The 21,687-nt window shown below is 44.9% G+C and overlaps 1 protein-coding gene and 1 pseudogene across 1 annotated transcript; both read right to left on the bottom strand.

Annotated features, from left to right (window-relative positions):
- Window positions 1-6,347: 6,347 nt before the first annotated feature.
- Window positions 6,348-6,794, bottom strand: LOC112630143 (60S ribosomal protein L10-like). The gene has a single exon (XM_025394319.1). The coding sequence runs from the start codon at window positions 6,792-6,794 to the stop codon at window positions 6,348-6,350; it is 447 nt and encodes a 148-aa protein (XP_025250104.1).
- Window positions 6,713-6,833, bottom strand: LOC112630864 (annotated as a pseudogene).
- Window positions 6,834-21,687: the final 14,854 nt, after the last annotated feature.

Below are 21,687 nucleotides of genomic sequence, written 5' to 3'. Positions count from 1 at the left end.
AAAAAAAAAAAAAAAAAAAAAAAAAAAAAACTTGCTAAACCAGGCTCTGTCTCATTTCTAGCATATTTTTAAAGGAAGTCGATATTTTCAATCACAGCATTCCATCAACTAAGACTTGGAACTAAGAATTCTACTTGTAATTCAAGCAATTGTCAGTGCCCTTAACACAACTAGTCACAACTAAAAAGGTCTAGATTGCTACTATACAGGCTTTGAGCTCTCTTTTTTGTTTGTTTTGTGGTGACAGTCTCTGGAGTGCAGTGGTGCAATCCCGGCTCACTGCAGCCTCCACCTCCTGGCTTCAAGTGATTCTCCTGCCTTAGCCTCGTGAGTAGCTGGGACTACAGGCATGTGCCACTACACCCAGCTAATTTTTTGTGTATTTAGTAGAGACAGGGTTTAACCATGTTGGCCAGGCTGGTCTTGAACTTCTGGCATCAAGTGATCCACCTGCCTCGGCCTGTCAAAGTGCTGGGATTACAGGCGTGAGCCACCGCGCCCAGCCTTTAATTTTTTTTTTTTTTTTTTTTTGAGACAAGGTTTCACTCTGTCACCCAGGCTGGAGTGCAGTGGCACAATCATGGTTCACTGTGGCCTTAAACTCCTGGGCTCAAGCAATCCTCCCACCTCAGCCTCCAAGCAGCTGGGACCACAGGCACACATACCATGCCCAGTTGGGTTTTGTATTTTTTGTAAAGATGGGGTCTCACTGTGTTGCCCAGGCTGGCCTGAAACTCCTGGGCTCAAGTGATCCGCCCACCTCAGCCTCCCAAAGTGTTAGGATTACAGGGGTAAGCCACTGTGCCCAGGCCTCATATTTTTTCTTAGCTACTTGCTGACAATTGCTGCCACCTCTGCCACCTCTAGCAGTGTTGCATGGTGATGCTTTATGGTCCTGTGTGCCCTCAGACCTTGCATCCATTTCCTCCAGCTTTGTTCTGCCCATGGCCCAAGGAAGCACTGAGTCAGTAGGGAGCATGCAAAGTGCATTAAGAGTGTTGGGAATGGCCTGTAATACCAGCACTTTGGGAGGCCGAGGCAGGCAGATCACTTGAGATCAGTTTGAGATCAACCTAACCAACATGGCAAAACCATGTCTCTACTAAAAATATGGAAATTAGCCGGGCGTGGTGGCACGCGCCTGTAACCCCAGCTACTTGGGAGGCTGAGGCATGAGAATCGCTTGAACCCAAGAGGCGGGGTTGCACTGAGTCAAGATTGCACCACCGCACTCCAGCCTCGGCCACAGTGAGACTCTCAAAAATAAAGTAAAAATGTTGGGAATGATTTTCATAACCCTAATAAGCATGGAACAGCTGGGCCTATGTTGCCCCTGAGTGTTGAACACAGAAAGAGCATTTGCTGAGTGAGTATACTGTTCTGGTGAGTCATAGGTAAGCAGGAGATGCCCATGCACCCAGATGTAGCAGGCCCCACGGTAGTTGCGAAGCCTTCTCACCCCTGTGGTTGTGCCATGGAGGCTGTCAGCACAGTGTGTGCTCATGCTGGGCAGCCCCAAGGTGCAGCTGGGGCACCTGGCAGTCCTGGTGCAGTTGTTGATACCTGTCTTAATGGAGTTCTTTGCCCAAGGGTACACCTGTTCTTACCACCTGTTTTTCCCTCAGAGAGTGGTAACCCCTGCTCTTCCCTGAAGCCACCAGCCCCAGCTTGCTGCTGCCAACCCTATGGAGCCTGATCCTTTCTTTGTTGGGGATACCACATCATCTCCCAGCACCCCTCAGCTTGCTTTAATGTGGGAAATAAAATGCGTTTCCTAAGCAAAACACAGAGCCTTCCCTCCAGCTCCTGCTGCAGCCTCGTGGTAGATGCACTGCTGGGATCAGATGGAGAAAGCATGATCAGTAGGTTGGCTTCAACTTTCCTGCCTCAACCATCTCCCCTTCCTGTTAAGGAAAATGTATCAGTGTTGAATTCATCAGATTAGCATAATTCTGATTGAATTTTCTTTTTCTTTTTTTTTTGAGAACGTCTTACTGTGTCACGCAGGCTGGAGTGTAGTGGTGCAATCTTGGCTCACAGCAACCCGCACCTCCCAGGTTCAAGTGATTCTCCTGCCTCAAGTGAACCTCCTGAGTAGCTAGGATTACAGGCACGTGCCACCATGCCCGGCTAATTTTTGTATTTTTAGTAGACACGGGGTTTCACCATGTTGGCCAGGCAGGTCTCTAACTCCTGAACCTCAGGTGATCTGCTCACCTCAGCCTCCCAAAGTGCTGGAATTACAGTCATAAGCCACCATGCCCAGCCAATTCTGATTAAAATATTGGCACTAAATTGTCTGTGTTCACAAATTTGAAAAGTCAATGTCCTGAAGTCAAGAGGACAGGGGAAAAATGTCCTTGCATCATTTCTAGTGCTTCCATACAGTTAGGTAAAATGTGACGGGGCACCGAGAAGGGAAAACGATATTGTTTAGCTGATCAGATATGAGTTGGCAGCAGCTGAAAACAAATAATCATAAATCAACTCGTAGTCATTAGTGTGGTCTTGTGACTCAGTTCAGTGTTGCTGAAGAACCTACTACCTGGGCCAGGTGCTGAGATAGGATAGCTCCTGCCTCATAAAGCAGTGTAAGCAGTGTATTTTAAGTGAGCAGGCTTGTATGGCACAGACCCTTAGCACCACGTCTGTGAAAACTGCGAGGGTGCCTGCCGGGATATGACACCTAAGTCTCAAGATCAGTGTGGGCAAAGTCACACAGGATTAACAGCCTGCTGGGTAGAGCTATACAACAGAGTGCAAACTGTAGAGAATAAAGTTGAGGTGGGCAAAGGCTGGAGAAGAGAAGTCTCGGGTGGGGCCAGACACCTGGGACTTGATAGAGTGAGAATCCTGAAGTTTCTTTAGGTTGGGCTTTTTAAAAATTTGGGCACCACTGGCCAGGTGCAGTGGCCCACGCCTGTAATCGCAGCACTTTAGGAGGCCAGGGTGAGTGGATCATGAGGTCAGGGCCTGGCCAACATGGCAAAATCCTGTCTCTACTAAAAATACAAAAAATTAGCTGGGTGGTGGCAGGCACCTATAATCCCAGCTACTCAGGAGGCCGAGGCAGGAGAATCGCTTGAATCTGGGAGGCAGAGGTTGCAGTGATTCAAATTTGCACCGTTGCACTCTAGCCTGGGAGACAGAGCAAGGCTCTGTCTCAAAAAGAAAAAAAAAATTGGGCACCATTTGGGAGCTAAGGCCATTATTTTCCTCTCTGTTCATGAGATGACCATGGGCAGCTACAGGGTATTTAACTCTATTCACATTACTGAAGGATAACTTGTACTCTGAATGTGTTTCAATGGGTAAAAAACTGGGTCAAGCATGGTGGCTCACGCCTGTAATCCCAGCACTTTAGGAGGCCGAGGCAGGTAGATCACTTGAGGTCAGAAGTTGGAGACCAGTCAGCCAACATGGTGAAACCCTATCTCTACTAAAAATAAAAAATTAGCCAGACATGGTGGCGGGTGCATGTAATCCCAGCTACCGGGGAGGCTGAGGCAGGAGAATTGCTTGAGCCTGGGAAGCAGAGGTTCCAGTGAGCCAAGATTGCACCAGTGCATGCAGTCTCAAAAAAAAAAAAAAAAAAAAGTAAAAATCTGGGTGATAATCATAGGTACCAGAATTCCAACTTCGTGACCTTATCTGTGGCAAACAAACACCAATCAGTCAAAGATAATAAGCATTTACGCACCAAGTTGTTTCACAAAATGCATTTCCCGCCTCCCCCTCCCACCGCCATATATATCCCTCTGACTTTCGGATTAGGAAAGAATGTTGAGAAAAGCAACACTTACCTGTAACTACACAGATAATAAGCATCAGAGTCAAGGCACAAACCCAGATTGTATAGATCTAAGTTCAATATTGGCTTTGCTGCCTCATGTAGCTTCAGAAGCAGATTGCTCTCTGCAAAGATAAGAAAGCGGCAGGTGCTATTAATGCCTGGACTGATGCAATCTGGGAAAACAAAAACCCCAGAAAATTGTCAAGTGATTTGTGTGCTTGTCATTATCTAGGGCCATGGGGTGTGGGTGTTTCTTTTTATACTATTTGTATGTGCTTTGGGGGTACATATGATATCTGTTACATGTACAGAATGTGTAATGATCAAACCAGGGTATTTAGGGTATCCATCACCTCAAGCATTTACCACTTCGATGTATGGAAACATTTCAAGTCCTTTCTTCTAGCTGTTTTGAAATATACAGTACATTGTTCCTAATGTGAATCATCCTACTCTCCTGTGGAATATTAGGACTTATTCCTTCTGTCTAACTACATGTTTGTCTCCATTAATCAACCTCTCTTTACACTCCCCACACATACCCTTCCCAGCCTCTGGTATCTATCATTCTACTCTACTTCCATGAGATGTTCTTTGTTGTTGTTGTTGTTGTTTTAACTCCACAGTGGATTACTTCTTTTAAAGAAATCTTTGTATGTTTGATTGTTTTTCTTTTTTTCTTTTTTTTTTTTTTTTTGAGATGGAGTCTCGTTCTTGTTGCCCAGCTGGAGTGCAGTGGCGCGGTCTTGGCTCACTGCAACTTCTGTGTCCCAGATTCAAGTGTTTCTCCTGCCTGAGCCTCCCAAGTAGCTGGGATTACAGGCACCCACAGCCACACCCCGCTAATAAAGAATCTGTGTTGAAGCAGTATTTATTAAATGAGTAATTGGAGCATGGATGAGAATATGAAAAATCCTGAGTGATAGACTGAGACAATGGGTCTCTTCAAGGACTGTGCCCTCCCATTCCTCCATATTCCCTCCCATCAGTTTTTGTTTTTGTTTAAAGACAGGGTCTGGCTCTGTCACCCAGGCTCGAGTGCAGTGGCACGATCTCGGCTCACTGCAACTTCTGCCTCTCAGGTTCAAGCAGTTCTCCTGCCTCAGCCTCCCAAGTAGCTGAAATTACAGGCACTCACTACCATGCCCAGCTAATTTTTGTGTGTTTTCAGTAGAGATGGGGTTTCACCATGTTGGCCAAGCTGGTCTCCAACTCCTGACCTCAAGTGATCCACCTGCTTCAGCCTCCCAAAGTGTTGGGATTACAGGCGTGAGCCACCGTGCCCGGCTTCTCCCATCAGTTCTTATGTCTGTCACCCATCCCTCAACAGGGCTTTTCCCCATTCTCACCTGGGGTTCTTATATTTCCCCAGTTTTGCATGTTCTCCCCACTGAGGTAGGACCCAACCTCTGCCTTCCATTCTACCACCCTCTTGTATCTTTGTGGGTGTCAGTAATATCCTGCATGCCCTTCACTCACTCAGAGGGAGTCTTCTGTTGAAGCCATATGCACAGGTTCAGAGGGACAGATGTGATCAAATTAGAGACAAGGACAGACTGACCAGTAATGCAGGCATGTGTAGCCAGTGCCATTCATGGAAAAAAAAAAAAAAAATCAAGCTGTTTATGACACCCCAGTCAGCACTGGATTCCTATTTACCTTATTTTTAAAATCATGCCCATTTAATTATTTCTCTAATAAACTAGTCAAGCAGGGAAGCAAGGAGGACATGACCAATGTCACTTTTGTGCATGGGCACGGCTTCCTATTTTGTTCCCATGTGAAAGTCTCAGTAAGAAACCAGGGCAGGCCAGGCACGGTGGCTCACGCCTGTAATGCCAGCACTTTGGGAGGCCGAGGCAGGTGGATCACAAGGACAGGAGTCCGAGACCATCCTGGCCAACACGGTGAAACCCCGTCTTGGCAGGAGAATCAAATAGCCACTGCACTCCAGCCTGGGCAACAGGGCGAGACTCCATCTCAAAAAAAAAAGAAAAAAAAAGAAAAGAAACGAGGGCATGTGCTCTGTAGAGGAGGGAGAACCTTCAAGAAGAGCGCCAGGAGGACTAGAAGATGTTTGTGATGGCTACTGAGCACTCTTCCCCATCTTTGGCACCTCTCTGGTGCTAAACATCTGCACATCTCTCTTTTTCTTTTTCTTTTTTTTTTTTTTTTAACATGGACAGGAAGTAGCATTTATTGGTGGGTATTAAGAGGGGGCAGAGGCCAGGTGCAGTGGCTCACACCTGTAATCTGAACGCTTTGGGAGGCCGACGCGGGTGGATCACGAGATCGGGAGTTGAAGACCAGCCTGGCCAACATGGTGAAACCCCGTCTCTCCTAACAATACAAAAAATTAGCCGGGCATGGTGGCAGGTGCCTGTAATCCCAGCTACTTGGGAGGCGGAGGCAGGAGAATCGCTTGAACCCAGGAGCTGGAGGTTGCAGTGAGCTGAGACCATGCCATTGCATTCCAGCCTGGACAACAGAGAGCAAGACTCCATCTCAAAAAAAAAAAAAGTTTGGGGGAGGGGGGGCAGCGCAGTGGAAGCCCTCACCAGTGTAAGACCTGCCACTCGTCCAGAGGGCCATGATTGGGGATGTACTTGACACTGCAGCCATCTGGGATGAGCTGCTTCTCAGCCACCATGTCTTCACATTCATCCACATTGAACTTGGTAAAGCCCCACTTCTTGGAGATGTGGATCTTCTGGCGGCCAGGGAACTTGAACTTGGCCCTGCAGAGTGCTTCAATCATATGCTCCTTGTTCTGCAGCTTGGTGCAGATGAACATGATAACTTGGCCAATGTGAACCCTGGCCACAGTGCCCTGGGGCTTTCCAAAGGCACCTGGAATGCCTGTTTGGAGCCTACATTGGGGGTAGTGCAAGGTCAGAGACATGAACATACATTTGAAAGGCCTGTCTCCAAGGACCCGTAGAGCAACCCATATAAGAAACATGCCATGTACACCACCAAGAAAGCTGCTGTTTGCAGCCATTGCACACTGGGATTAGAACTGCTTTCTTATCAATCGCATCTCCTCTCCCATTCATTTTTTCTCCCTCTTCCTTTCTTTCCTCTTTTTTCCCCTTTCATCCCAGTCTAGCCTCTATCATGGCTGAGAACGCCAAGTCATTGCAAAACCCTCCTCATGGGCCACGATGGTCATGAATAGTTCAAAGGATACACAGATTACTAAGAGTACACCCAAATGGTGGTTTAAGCCCCCACAGCAACCAGCTCTGAGTTTCTGAATGTTTTCTTATATATGTCTATTATTTCTCAAGAAGATGCTGATACCCTCAGAGAGAGGAATAGAATCCATGGCGACTTTGGTGCAATGTGAGGGCGGCCATCAAATAGCAACCCAAATGAAGAAAAAACTAGATTTGCTTAAGTGTAGGAGAAATTGATTTGGTAGCATAGTGGATTGTTCAAGCTGGTCATAAGGCAGAAAAAAATCAAAACGAATCAAAAATGCAATAGCACAATTATAACATGCCGGGAAGAAGTCCTCTCTGCCTTCAATATTGTCCACATTTCTATTGGATTCCTTTACTCTCATTTTACATCTGCAGAAAAACAGAGAGGCTGTAAAAAGTGCCATGAGGGGCCAGAGACAGTGGCTTACACCTGTAATCCCAGCACTGTGGGAGGCTGAGACAGGAGGATCACTTGAGCCCAGGAGTTTGAGACCAGTCTGGGCACCATAGTGAGATCCCAGCATATATATATAACATATATTTATATAAAATAACTATATATAATATATAAATACATTTATATACTATATAAATATATATATATATATAAATAACTGCCATGAGGAAGAAATTGAAAGAATATTTTTAGCCGGGCGCGGTGGCTCAAGCCTGTAATCCCAGCACTTTGGGAGGCCGAGATGGGCGGATCACGAGGTCAGGAGATCGAGACCATCCTGGCTAACACGGTGAAACCCCGTCTCTACTAAAAATACAAAAACTAGCCGGGCGAGGTGGCAGGCGCCTGTAGTCCCAGCTACTCGGGAGGCTGAGGCCGGAGAATGGCGTGAACCCGGGAGGCGGAGCTTGCAGTGAGCTGAGATCCGGCCACTGCACTCCAGCCTGGGCTACAGAGCGAGACTCCGTCTCAAAAAAATAAAAAATAAAAAAAAAAAAAAAAGAAAGAATATTTTTAAATCTGGAAGGACAAAGACCAAGAGACAAGCAAGTTGGTGGTCATCAGTATTATGTTATAAGCATGAATCTCCATTGCAAACTCAAAGATTCTAGAAATTACAGTTTTCCTCCCATTAAATTGCTGAGCTACCAAGCTTCTGAGATCATGGGAAATCCATACCCTGTCTGCAATGCTTCTTTCTTTCCAGAAATATTCATGTACCTCAGAGTCACACAGATCAACACTCCCCAGCCATCCTGTACACACCATTTAACCACTAAGCTGCTGGTCTCCTGGGCACCTTTTCTGGCCCCTGCCCCATCTGTCACCCTTTGTGCCTAATATGGAATGCAGGAAGCTTACTGAAGTGTCAAAGGTCCAGACACTGGGTGACAGCACAAGACCTTGTCACTCAAAAAAAAAAATGCATTTCAAAGCAAGCTTCAGATACCAGTAAGCTTCTTCTATTAACTTGTGCTGCTAACTTCTCTTTTTGTGAGTTAACTGAGGATGACTAGAAATCTGCCTTGAATATGAAGATGAGCAGATAACTTGCTGACAGATTTTTGAAGAGTAGCTGTGACTTCAGGATGGTTTCAGGAATAACTCAGGTATATGGCTGGGTGTAGTGGCTCCCAACTGTAATCCCAGCATTTTGGGAGGCCAAGGTGAGAGGATCACTTGAGCCCAGGGGTTAGAGACCAGCTTGGGCAACATAGTGAGACCCCCATGCCTGCAAAAAAGTTTAAACAAAGGTGAGCTGGATGTGGTGGCGTGGGCCCGTGGACCCAGCTACTCAGGAGGCTGAGATGGGAGAACTGATTGAGCTCAGGAGGTCGAGCCTACAGTGAGCTATGATCGCACCACTGCACTCCAGCCTGGGCAAAAGAGTGAGACCCTTTCTCAAAAAAAAAAAAAAAAAAAGGAGTAACTCAGTTATGAAATAATTTCATATTTATTTATTTATTATTTGGCATGGGGGGGATGGAGTTTCGCTCTTGTCATCCAGGCTGGAGTACAATGGCTCAATCTCAGCTCACTGCAACCTCCGCCTTCTAGGTTCAAGCAATTCTCCTCCCAGAGCCTCCAGAGTAGCTGGGATTACAGGCACCTGCCACCGCGCCCAGCTAATTTTTGTATTTTTAGTAGAGACAGGGTTTCATAATGTTGGCCAGGCTGGTCTCGAACTGACCTCAGGTGATCCACCCATCTTGGCCTCCCAAAGTGCTGGGATTATAGCCGTGAGCCACCGCACACAGCCCATTTCATATTTAAAATGTGGTTGCAGTGGCAAAGAGTTGACTGCCTCACTTAGCTTTTCTTTTTTCTTTTTTTTCCTTTGAGACACGGTCTGATATGGTTTGGCTGCTCCCCCACCCAAAATCTCATCTTAATTTGTAATCCCTATAATCCCCATAATCCCCGTGTGTCAAGGGCAGAACCAAGTGGAGGTAATTGGATCACGGGGGTGGTTCCCCCATGCTGTTCTCATGATAGTGAGTCTCACGAGATCTGACGGTTGTTTAAGCATCTGGCATTTCCCATGCTTGCACTCACTCTGTCAGTCCTGCCATCCTGTGAAGAAGGTGCCTGCTTCTCCTTTGCCTCCTGCCATGATTGTAAGTTTCCTGGGGCCTCCCCAGCAATGCAGAACTGTGTCAATTAAACCTCTTTCCTTTATAAATAACTCAGTCTCAGGTATTTCTTCATAGCAGCATGAGAACAGAGTAACACAGGGTCTCAGTCTGTCACCTAGACTCTGTAGTGCAGTGGCACAGTCATGGCTCACTGCAGCCTCAACCTTCTGGGCTCAGGTGATTCTCGCACCTCAGCCTCCCAAGTAGCTGGGACTACAGGTTTGTACCACCACAACTAGCAATTTTTTTTTTTTTTTTTAATAGAGACAGGGTCTTGCCATGTTGCCCAGGCTGGGCTCAAGCAATTCACTTGCCTCGGCCTCCCAAAGTGCTGGGATTACTGGCGTGAGCCACCACGCCTGGCCCTCATTTAACTTTTAAACTTGATAAATTGTATGTTGTATGTCAAGGCAAAATGAAAGACAGAGAGAGGCGGCAGAGGCAAGCATCAGGAGGGTAGAACACCCTCCCCTTATCACACATATTAACATTTCTTGCACAATTACCCAGTGAATATTCTCGTTTTGGACTTTTTCCACACCCTAAATTTAGTGAGCTAGAATTATCTTTATTTCTCGTTTTTTTTTTTTTTTTTCCTAAGTCACTGTGTTTTAGGATAGAATTATCTTTGAAGCACCACTTTAAGCAACCTTTTTGAAAGGAAGAATGCTGACAAGGAGATCTGTGTTTCCTTGTGGTTAGAATGCAATATCCTTAACTTCATCATTCTGCCAAGAAGCCGAGTCTCTATATGCTGACAATAGAGCAAAGACAGTAATCCAACACATTCATTACAGGTTTGTAAGATTTAAAAATTTATACATTCAGATTGGAAAACATGAGAAACAGACTTGCTGCCAGACCATTAATTCCAGGCATCTCTGCATTCTGTGTTCTGGAAGCTGTGCACATTGAATTGAATAATGGCCTGAAACATGCCAGGGGTTTTCATTATCTAAAGAAGTCCATGTCGAGCCTTTTTATGACTAAAACACTCTCTAAAATGATACTTAAGGAGTTTTTTACCTAATTTACAGACTTTAAAACACAAAGATATCTACATAAAATGCTTTTCTTTAAGTGAGACGTGCCTACAGAATAAAACAATTAGAAGTAATTTCTTTGGTTTTCTTCTTATTATTATTTTTTAGTGGAGATGGGGGCCTCAATTTTTTGCCTAGGCTGGTGTCAAACTCCTGATCTCAAGTGATGCTCCTGCCTAGGACTCCCAGATTGCTGGGATTACAGGCATAAGCCTTTGCTCCTGGCCTAGAAGTAATTTATTTAAAGTCTTGTTTACAAAGAGAAATGCATGAGGCACGTACAGAGGAAGAAAGAGCACTTCCAAGTGAATAGTTTTTGTTCCTAGTATTTGAGAAACAAAAGGTTCACTGGCAAGAGTCAGTGATGAAATGTGGTTGTGTTTTGGGAAAACATGGGATATTTCCCTTCCATGCCTCATTATGAGATTAATTTGTAGTGTGGAATAAACAAAGCTAGCCCTGGAATTCAAAGAATGGGTTTTAAACCCAGCTCTGCCTCTAATTAGCTGGGAGACCTCAGTCTGTTCCTTTATCTCTCTAAGCCTCATTTTTCTCCTCTATAAAATGGAGATATAGTAACTGCCTCAGAGTGTGATTAAGAAGAGTACATAAAAGAGTATATATGAAAGACTCGAAGTCATGCTAATTATAAGCTATTTTTGTTTCTAAAGTCACAAGGGGCAGGGTGCAGTGGTTCACACCTGTAATCTCAGCACCTTGGGAGGCTGAGGCAGGTGGATCACGAGGTCAGGAGATCAAGATCATCCTGGCCAATATGGTGAAACCCCGTCTCTACTGAAAATACAAAAACTAGCCAGGCGTGGTGGCATGCGCCTGCAGTCCCAGCTACTCAGGAGGCTGAGGCAGGAGAATGACCTGAATCCGGGCAGCAGAGGTTGCAGTGAGCCAAGATTGCGCCACTGCACTCCAGCCTGGGTGATAAAGCGAGACTCCATCTCAAAAAAAATGAATCAATAAAATAAAATAAAGTCATAGGAAGCCATGCAACTAAACAAGGGGACTAAATGAAAAGTCTGTAAGAAATAAGGAAGTTTGTGTGTATTCCTCACCTGCCAGTATCCCAACTAATACAGCTGTCCCTTATTGAGCCTGTACTAATGCACAAGCACTGCATTCCAGGTTTGCTTTCTCTCACTGGGCAGAGCTGATGCCCACTGAATATACAATTTGTAGAGAAGTCTGATGTGGATGATTGTACTTAGAGTCAAACTTCTCAAATTTATTAAAAGACCAACACATATTGAGTGCCTACATGCCAATCATTATGCCAATGAGCAAGACCAAAATGGCTCCTACTCCCAAGATGTTTACAGTCTAATGGGGGAGATGAAGCCTAAACAAGCATATTCATATTACAGGGACCAACCATTGTGAGGTATCCAGTGACTACCTTCGTAAAACCAGAGGAGAGGGATGGACAAGGAAGGTCTTCCTGAGCAAGAGATGTTTAAGCTCAGATCACAAGAATGACAAGAGGTAGGGAAAGGCCAGACAGAAGAGTGTATGTAAGAAACTGAGGACCGGGGCTGGTGGCTCATGCCTGTAATCCCAGCACTTTGGGAGGACCGGTGGTCAGATCACCTGAGGTCAGGACTTCAAGACCAGCCTGGCCAACATGGCAAAACCCCGTCTCTACTAAAAATACAAAAAAATTAGCTGGGCGTGGTGGTGGGCGCCTGTAGTCCCAGCAACTCGGGAGGCTGAGGCAGGAGAATCGCTTGAACCTGGGAGGTGGAGGTTGCAGTCAGCTGAGATGGCACCACTGCACTCCATTCTGGGTAACAAGAGCGAAACTTCCTCTCACAAAAAAAGAAAAGAAAAGAAATTGCGACAAAATAGAGCTTGGGCTGTTGGCGAACACATCCCATGTAATTAAGCTTAGTGAGAGATGGGGAAGGGAGGTACAAAGTGAGGTCAAAGAGACACAGGAGCAGATCAGGGAGGGCCTAGTAGCCATGTTAGGGAATTCTAACTTATAATGGGACTGAAGCAGAAAGGTGACATTATCTGGGTTAAGTTTTTATTGGAAATGGAATTGTGTACAAGAATGGAAAAGAGGCCGGGCACGGTGGCTCATGCCTGTGATCCTAGCACTTTGGAAGGCCGAGGCAGAAGGATTGCTTGAGGTCAGAAGTTCAAGACTAGCCTGGGCAACATGGCAAAACCCCATCGTTATTAAAAAAAAAAATATATATATATATATATATATATATAAAAAATACAAAAAATTAGCCAGGCATTGGGCTGTGTGCCTATAGTCCTAGCTACCCAGGAGGCTAAGGTAGGAGGATCGCGTGAGCCCGGGAGGTCAAGGCTGCAGTGAGCCATGATTGCGCCACTGCACTCTAGCTTGGACAACAGAGTTGTTATCAGTGGAAGGTATTTGAGTCACATGGCACCAAAATATATTAGACAAGGCTAATTTGTAGGGGTCTGCAGCAACCTCAGATCTTGCTTCCTCAGAAGAAGGAATTCAACCGAGGGACCTAAGGCAGAAGGAGAAACCAAGGCAAGTTTTAGAGCAGGAGTGAATGTTTATTGAAAAGCTTTAGAGCAGGAATAAAAGGAAGGAAAGAACATATACTTGGACGAGGAGCAAGTGTGTGACTTGAAAAACAAGTGTGAGGTTTGACCTTTTGACTTGGGGTTTTATACGTTGGCATGCTTCTGGGCTCTTGTTACTTCTTCCCTGATTCTTCCCTTGGGGAGGGCTGTCTCCAGGCACATTCCTGAACCTACTTGCCTAACCCCTGAGGCCTTCTCGAGAAGCCAATGATCACATTTCAGGTGTTTTCTATTTGTTAGGATCCTGCCTTTCCCTGGCACCGGCTGTGACCAATTATTATTTTAGAACGACACTTAACTGCCTGACCATCACCTGATGGTTGCCTGACATTCCTGATATTTGTGTGTGTTGGGCGGAGCCCTCTCCTGCCCTGCTCATGCGTGACCAGCTAACTACTGTAACAAAGTGAGACTTTGTTTCAGAAAAAAAAAAAAAAAAAAAAAAAGAATGCACCGAGCAGGGCGGCGGGCGCGGTATCTCATGCTTGTAATCCCAGCACTTTGGAAGGTCCGGGTAGGCCGATCACCTCAGGTCGGGAGTTCGAAACCAGCCTGGCCAACATGGTGAAACCCCATGTCTACTAAAAATAAAAAAAATTAGCCAGGTGTGTGTTGCGCACCTGTAATCCCAGCTACTCGGGAGGCTGAGGCACGAGAAGTGCTTAAACCCAGGAGGCGGAGGTTGCAGTGAGTCAAGAGTGTACCACTTCACTCCACTGAATTTGGCAATGAGGAGGCTACTGGGGGCCTGAGAAAAAGCAGTTTTGCTGGATTCGTGGGGTGAAGGAAAAATTGAGTGTGTTGAAAAATGAATAAGCTGGATACACTGGCTCATGCCTGTAATCCCAGCACTTTAGGAGGCTGAGGAAGGAGGATCACTTGAGACCAGGAATTCAAGATCAGCCTGGGCAACACAGCAAGACCCCATCTCTACAAAGAAAAATAATAATAAATGAGAAGAGAAAAGCCATTCCTAGAAGATTGAAAAGAAACAAAAATGCATATAAACGTATATCAAGTTCCTCACATAGCCATTGTATAAGTCAGAATTTTCCAGATAGGTAGATAAGAGGGAATTTATTAGGGGAACTGGTTCACATGACTATGGATGCTGAGAAGCCCCATGATATACTATCTGCAAGCTGGAGAACCAGGGAAGCCAGTGGCCTAATTCAGTCTGAGTCCGAAGGCCTGAGAACCTGTGGGCCCCTGGTGTAAGTCCCAGAGTCTGAAGGCCTGAGAACCTAGAGTTCATATGTTCAAAGGCAGAAGAAAATGGGTGTCCCAGCTCCAGAAGACAGAGTGAATTAGACTTTCCTCTGTCTTGTTAGTCTATCCAGGCCCTCAACAAATTAGATGATGCCCGCTCACATCAGGCAGCTCTTCCTTACTCAATCACTGAGTCAAATGCCAATCTCTTCCAGAAACACCCTCACAGACATAGCCAGAAATAATGCTTTACCAGCTATCTGGGTATTCCTTGACCCAGTTGAGTCGAAACCTAAAATGAATATCACAGCCATATAGAAAAGAAGCCTATTTCAAGTGACTTGAAACATAGCATTTGATTGAAATTATTATTATTATTTAAGACAGGGTCTCACTCTGTCACTCAGACTGGAGTGCAGTGGCCCAATCATGGCTCAAGCAGCCTCAACCTCCTGGGCTCAAGTGATCCTCCTGCCTCAACCTCTCAAGTAGTTGGGACTATAGGTATGTGCCATCTCACCTGGCTAATTTTACTTTTTGTAGAGATGGTGAGGGTGGTCTAGCTATGTTGCTTAGGCTTGTCTCAAACACCTGGCCTCAAGCAATCTTCCTGCCTTCACCTTCCAAAGTGCCGTGATTACAGGAGTGAGCCACCATGCCCAGGTGATTGCAGTTATTTACTCGGCATACCCTAAAGACAAAAGCAAATAGCAAAGAAGTCTTAAATTATATTCAATAATCTTATGGGTTTCCTTCTCTCTCTCTCTCTCTCTCTCTCTCTCTCTCTCTCTTTCTTTCTTTCTTTGAGACGGAGTCTCTTTCTGTCACCCAGGCTGGAGTGCAGTGGTGCGATCTTGGCTCACTGCAACCTCTGCCTCCTGTGTTCAACTGATTCTCCTGCCTCAGCCTCCCAAGTAGCTGGGACTACAGGCACACGCCATCATACCTGCCTAATTTTTGTATTTTTACTAAGGTGGGGTTTCACCAATGTTTGCCAGGCTGGTCTCTAACTCCTGACCTCAGGTAATCTGCCCACCTCAGTCTCCCAAAATGCTGGGATTACAGACGTGAGCCACCACGCCCAGGTAATCTTATGTTTAGTAATAACAACATTGCTATTTTAATACCTTTATGTGTATATTTTAGAATAAAGCAAGTAAGTAATTACATTAATGTTATTACGAATCAAGATTTTTGGCCGGGGGCAGTGGCTCATGCCTGTAATCCCAGCACTCTGGGAGGCCAAGGTGGGCGGATCACAAGGTCAAGAGATCGACATCGGCCGTATGCGGTGGCTCACGCTTGTAATTCCAGCACTTTGGGAGGTCGAGGCGGGCGGATCACGAGGTCAGGAGATCGAGACCATCCTGGCGAACATGGTGAAACCCCATCTCTACTAAAACTACAAAAAAATTAGCCGGGCGTGGTGGCGGGTGCCTGTAGTCCCAGCTACTCGGGAGACTGAGGCAGGAGAATGGGGTGAACTCGGGAGGCGGAGCTTGCAGTGAGCCGAGATCGCGCCACCGTACTCCAGCCTGGGCGACAGAGCGAGACTCTGTCTCAAAAAAAAAAAAGATCGAGATCATCCTGGCCAATGTGGTGAAAGCCCGTCTCTACTAAAAATACAAGAAAAAAAAAAAAAATTAGCTGGGCGTGGTGACACGCACCTGTAATCCCAGCTACTTGGGAGGCTGAGGCAGGAGAATAGCTTGAACTTGGGAGGCAGAGGTTTCAGTGAGCCGAGATTGTGCCATTGCACTCCAGCCTGGGCAGTAAAAGAGAGGAGAGATACAAGTCTCATTTTAAAGAAGTATAAGCCTGAAATTTTAAATCTGAATTGGATATATTAATACAGATTTATGATTTTTTTCTGCTTTTAAAGAGTATATATTTCCTAGATGTGTCATCCACTGAGACCTAGAAAACTAAAATCAATACGAATTCAAGAGCAATGGCATCTCACTCTTCAAATTGTAGCCCTTAAATAACCTTTCTCCTTACAAGGAATTGGGGCTCCTTGGACACAGTGGTTGCTTCAATCTTGCCATTCTAAAATGGAAGGAAGCAATCCACGACTACTGGATCATGTTAATAGGGCACAGAAGCCAAAATGAAAAGACCCCCATTGGCAAAAGATGGGACGATTTGAGTAAAACAAGAATAATTACAATGGGATATAACTCATTACTTGTATAAAATTCCTTAAGATCATATAAAACTAGTAAGAACAGGCTGGGTGTAATGGCTCATGCCTCCCAAATCTCAGCACTTTGGGAGGCTGAAGTGGGAGGATAGCTTGAGTCCAGGAGTTAGTTGACCAGTCTGGGCAACATATTAAGACCCTGTCTCCACAAAAATAAAAATAAATAAAATAAAATAAAAACTAACAAGAACAACCACCAAATATCAGGTATTCATTGACGGTCGCTAAGGCACTAAATTCATTATTCTAAAACCTGGTTAATGAAAGGAAAATATCAAGCATTTATCCTGCTTTTGCTGTGCAAGTTGTATTCAGGGTGATCAGATAACTGGTTGCTGGGGGAAAGTTCTATTTAAAGCAGAGTTCCAGGTAAAGATGCAAAAGGAAATTACAGAATTAGGAAATTGCCATTTTGTAACTCTAATAAAGTAATAAAATTAAGCAGTGATTATTCATGGCTCTTGTAGCGACCAGGGGAAAGATTGATGGAGACTTTTGTAACAGATCAATCTGTCTTATCATTAGTAAAAGTGGGACAATCAGACATCACATGCCTCCTGCGATACAGTAAGAAGTACACAGCCCCACCCCAAAGGCTGATCCTAAATTTCATTTTATCTCTATTTCCAACCACCCCTTTCCAGGAAATGGGTTAGATAGAGGAATAAATTAACAATAACATCAAGAGCGCCTGTAATCGCAGCTCTTTGGGAGGCCAAGGCAGGTGGATCACTTGTGGCCAGGCTAGCCAACATAGTGAAACTCTGTCTCTACTAAAAATACAAAAAAGTAGTCAGGAGTGGTGGTGCATGCCTATAGTCCCAGCTACTCAGGAGGCTGAAGTGTGAGAATTGTTTGAACCCGGGAGGTGAAGATTGCAGTAAGCCGGTATTGTGCTACTGTACTCCAGCCTTGGCGACAGAGCGAAACTCCACCTCAAAAAATAAATAAATGGCCGAGTGCGGTGGCTCACGCCTGTAATGCCAGCACTTTGGGAGACCAAGGTGGGAGAATCACCTGAGGTCAGGAGTTCGAGACTAGCCTGGTCAATATGGTGAAACCCCATCTCTACTAAAAATACAAAAAATAGCCAGGCATGGTGGTGTTTGCCTGTCATCCCAGCTACTCGGGAGGCTGAGGCAGGAGAATCCCTTGAACCCAGGAGATGGAGGTTGCAGTGAGCCAAGATTGTGCCATTGCACTACAGCCTGGGCAACAAGAGCGAAACTCTGTCTCAAAAAAGGTTTATAAATAAATAAATAAATAAGTAATAACATCAAGAGGAAGCAATCTGCCAATCTAGAGTTTCAGACATTTTACAGGACACGTGGCTTTACTTCTTCAACAAATAAATGGCATTTCTTAAAACAGAGGGGGACTTTATAAAGTTTTTAAAACTTAAGAAACATTCCAGGGCCGGGCGCAGTAGCTCATGTCTGTAATCTCAACACTTTGGGAGGCCGAGGCAGGAGGATCCCTTGAGCCTGGGAGTTCAAGACCAGCCTGGGTAATGTAATGAGACTCCGTCTCTGTTTTTAAAGCAATTTTAAAAAGAAATATTCCAGGATAACTCTAATTTCCAAAAAAATAAAAATAAAAAAAGAAAGAAAACTAAAACTTAAGAAACATGCTCAAGTAATAAAAATTTTTTAAAGTTGAGTGGATAATTGGGGACAACAGGTGTGGATTTGTTGTCTTTTTTTGTTTTTTAGAGGGTCTTACTCTGTCACCCAGGCTGGAGTGCAGTGGCATGATCATGGCTCACTGCAGCCTTTAACTCTTGGTGTCAAGTGATCCTCCCACCCTAGCCTACCAATTAGCTGGGACTACAGGTGTGCAGCACCATGCACAGCGAATATTTTTTACTTTGTAGAGATGGGGGTCTCCCTGATTACCAGATTGGTCTTCAACTCCTGGGCTCAAACAATCCTTCTCCTTTGGCCTCCCAGAGCACTGCGATTATAGGCATGAGCCACTGAGCCCAGCCTGTTTTTGTTTTAAGACATTTTGCTGAGCAGAGAAATAGCAATTGCTGGAGAGAAATATGGCACATAGAACATTTCAACAATGAAATTGAACATTTTGGAGCACTAAAGTAAAAAACAGTGGTCTTATCATTTGGGTAAGATGTTCTTAGATAATGTACTACCTACCCTAAATACTTGTAAAAATATTCTTTTTTTTTTTTTTTTTTTTTTTTTTGAGACGGAGTCTCATTCTATTGCTCAGGCTGGAGTGCAATGGCACGATCTCAGCTCACTGTAAACTTCGCCTCCCAGGTTCAAGCAATTCTCCTGCTTCAGCCTCCTGAGTAGCTGGGATTACAGGCACGCACCACCATGCCCGGCTAATTTTTGTATTTTTAGTAGAGATGGGGTTTCACCAATGTTGACCTCGAACTCCTGACCTCATGATCCACGCGCCTCAGCCTCCCAAAGTGCTGGGGTTACAAGCGTGAGCCACCGCACCCAGCTAAATACTTGTAAAAATATTAAACTGAAAGAATATAGTGGTTGTCTCATTCTTGGCAGGCATTCAAAGATGATAAATATTGTAATATTATTTTTTCATTTGGCCTATAATCAGAAAAGTAGCTCTGCTACAAGCAGTAGTTATCTTACAGTGTGTTTCTTTATTTTTGTATTTTTTGAGACTGAGTCTCGCTCTGTCGCCCTGGCTGGAGTTCAATGGCACAATCTCGGCTCACTGCAACCTCCGCCTCCCGGGTTCAAGTGATTCTCCTGCCTCAGCCTCCCAAGTAGCTGGGATTACAGGTGTGTGCCACCATGCCTGGCTAATTTTTATATTTTTAATAGAGACAGGGTTTCACCATGTTGGTCAGGCTGGTCTCGAACTCCTGACCTTGTGATCGGTCTCCCTTGGCCTCTCAAAGTGCTGGGATTACAGGTGTGAGGCACTGCGGCCAGCCCTTATAGTGTGTTTCAAACTCCTATTATTAACCATGTTTAGACCACATGAACCTTGAAAGCTGTGGTTGGTATATTTGTCACGCTTCAATTTCATCAGTTTGTTACTCTTAGAATGAAGGGGAGTAAATACTTCCTTTTTTACTTTCTCTCACTTTTGTTTATCCTTATGAAGAAATCTTCATCTAAAATTGTTGATCGTATGGTCTTTGGAAAGCTAAGAGGTATTGCTTACCATTTAGTCATCAATTCCCAGGAATTTATTTCAGCCTTCCATTTCTGTTGGCCAGGCTGGTCTCGAACTCCTGACCTCAAGTGATCCACCCACCTCGGCCTCCCAAAATGCTGGAATTACAGGCGTGAGCCATCACACCTGGCTCACAAATCTTACATTCACCATTTAACAATACCTTATGGAAACCTCTCCTTGACATCTGGCTTAGCTCCATGTCATTCTTAAAAAAACAAACAAACAACAACAACAAAGGAAAACGGCTGGAGAATTCCCCAGTGTGGATGTGCCACTGATAAGCAAGCTTCCACTGTTTTGACGTTTCTGCATTATGAATAGGGATGTGATGAACCTACTTCTTTATCTTTATGGTCTTGAATCCATATCCTTACATATGGTTATTTGCATTTGCTAATTACAGGAGAGTTGCCATTGAATTTATTCTTTTTAAGAGATGTTGCTTCCCAAAACCTTGAGAAAGAAAGTCAAGACAAGGAAGGCAAACTTGGACAGAAATGCCTACTCCATGAATTTTTTTTTTTTTTTTTTTTTTTAGAACAGAGCCTCACTCTATCGCCCAGGCTGGAGTATAGTGGTGTGATCTCGGCTCACAGCAACCTTCGCCTCCCAGGTTCAAGCAATTCTCCTGCTTCAGCCTCCCAAGTAGCTGGGACTACAGGCACCCGCCATCATGCCTGGCTAATTTCACCATGTTGGCCAAGGTGGTCTCAAACTTCTCACCTCAAGCAATCTGCCTGTCTCGGTCTCCCAAAGTGCTGGGATTATAGGTGTGAGCCACCCCGCCCAGCCCCTACTCCGTGAGTTTAAATTGTGAGGATTGAATGAGGACATAGGTACAGTGTAAAGACCAACCTGGCTGATAATATCTGTTGTTCTCCTAAAGACTGTGGGCTCCTCTAGGCCACCAGCTGGGCCTCTGATGAGTGCCATTTATGTGGTACACAGTGAGAGTGATGTTCCAGGATTGTGTGACTGAAAGGTGACTGACTCCAAAGCCGTGAAATGCACAGGCTTTGGAGTCAACAGACTGAAGTGTAAGTTGCAGCTCTACCACTTTCTGCTGTGAGATCTTGGGCGAGTTACTCAACTTCTCAGAACTTCAGTTTCCTCCTCTGCAAGATGGAGATAATGATACCAGTCTGAGAGGGTTGCCTTGAGGAGGAAGTGCATGTAAGGCCCTCAGCAGAGCGCCTGATGCTTGTTAAATGTGATGGGTTCTTTATCGGATGTCTTCCTTACAGTTCTTTCCAGCTGTGCATCATTGTTTCCCCTCATCAGATGAAAACCTATTGAATGCAGGAACTGTATCTAATTCATCTTTGCATCTTTACATATCCAGTCCTTAACATGGTTTTTCCTCCTACCAACTACCTCCACGTCTTTTGCTCTGTTAAATAAGCATTGATTGAAATAAGAGCAATAACAACAATATTTTTGTGTTTGTTTTGTTTTGCGACAGCAACCTGCTCTGTCACCCAGGCTGGAGTACAGTGGTGTGATTACAGCTCATTGCAGCCTTGACCTCCTGGGCTCAAACGATCCTCCCACCACAGCCTCCCAAGTAGCTGGGACCACAGGCATGTGCCACTAATGCCCGGCTAATTTTTTTATTCTTAGTAGGGACGAGGTCTCACTATGTTGCCCAGGCTGGTCTCAAACTCCTGAGCTCAAGTGATCCTCCCACCTCAGCTTCCTAAAGTGCTGGGCTTAAAGGCATGAGCCACTGTACCTAGCTAATAACAACAATTTTTATTATGGGCAATTTCAGAGTTACACTAAAGAAGCGAGATTAACATAGAGGACATCTGTGATCCATCACCCAGCTTTTACAATTGTCAAGATGTTGATAATCTTTTTCATCTAACTTTTGACCAC

Source organism: Theropithecus gelada, chromosome 8 (genome assembly GCF_003255815.1).
Source record: "Theropithecus gelada isolate Dixy chromosome 8, Tgel_1.0, whole genome shotgun sequence".
Lineage (NCBI taxonomy): Eukaryota > Metazoa > Chordata > Mammalia > Primates > Cercopithecidae > Theropithecus > Theropithecus gelada.
This window is presented reverse-complemented; position numbering and strand designations above follow the sequence as displayed.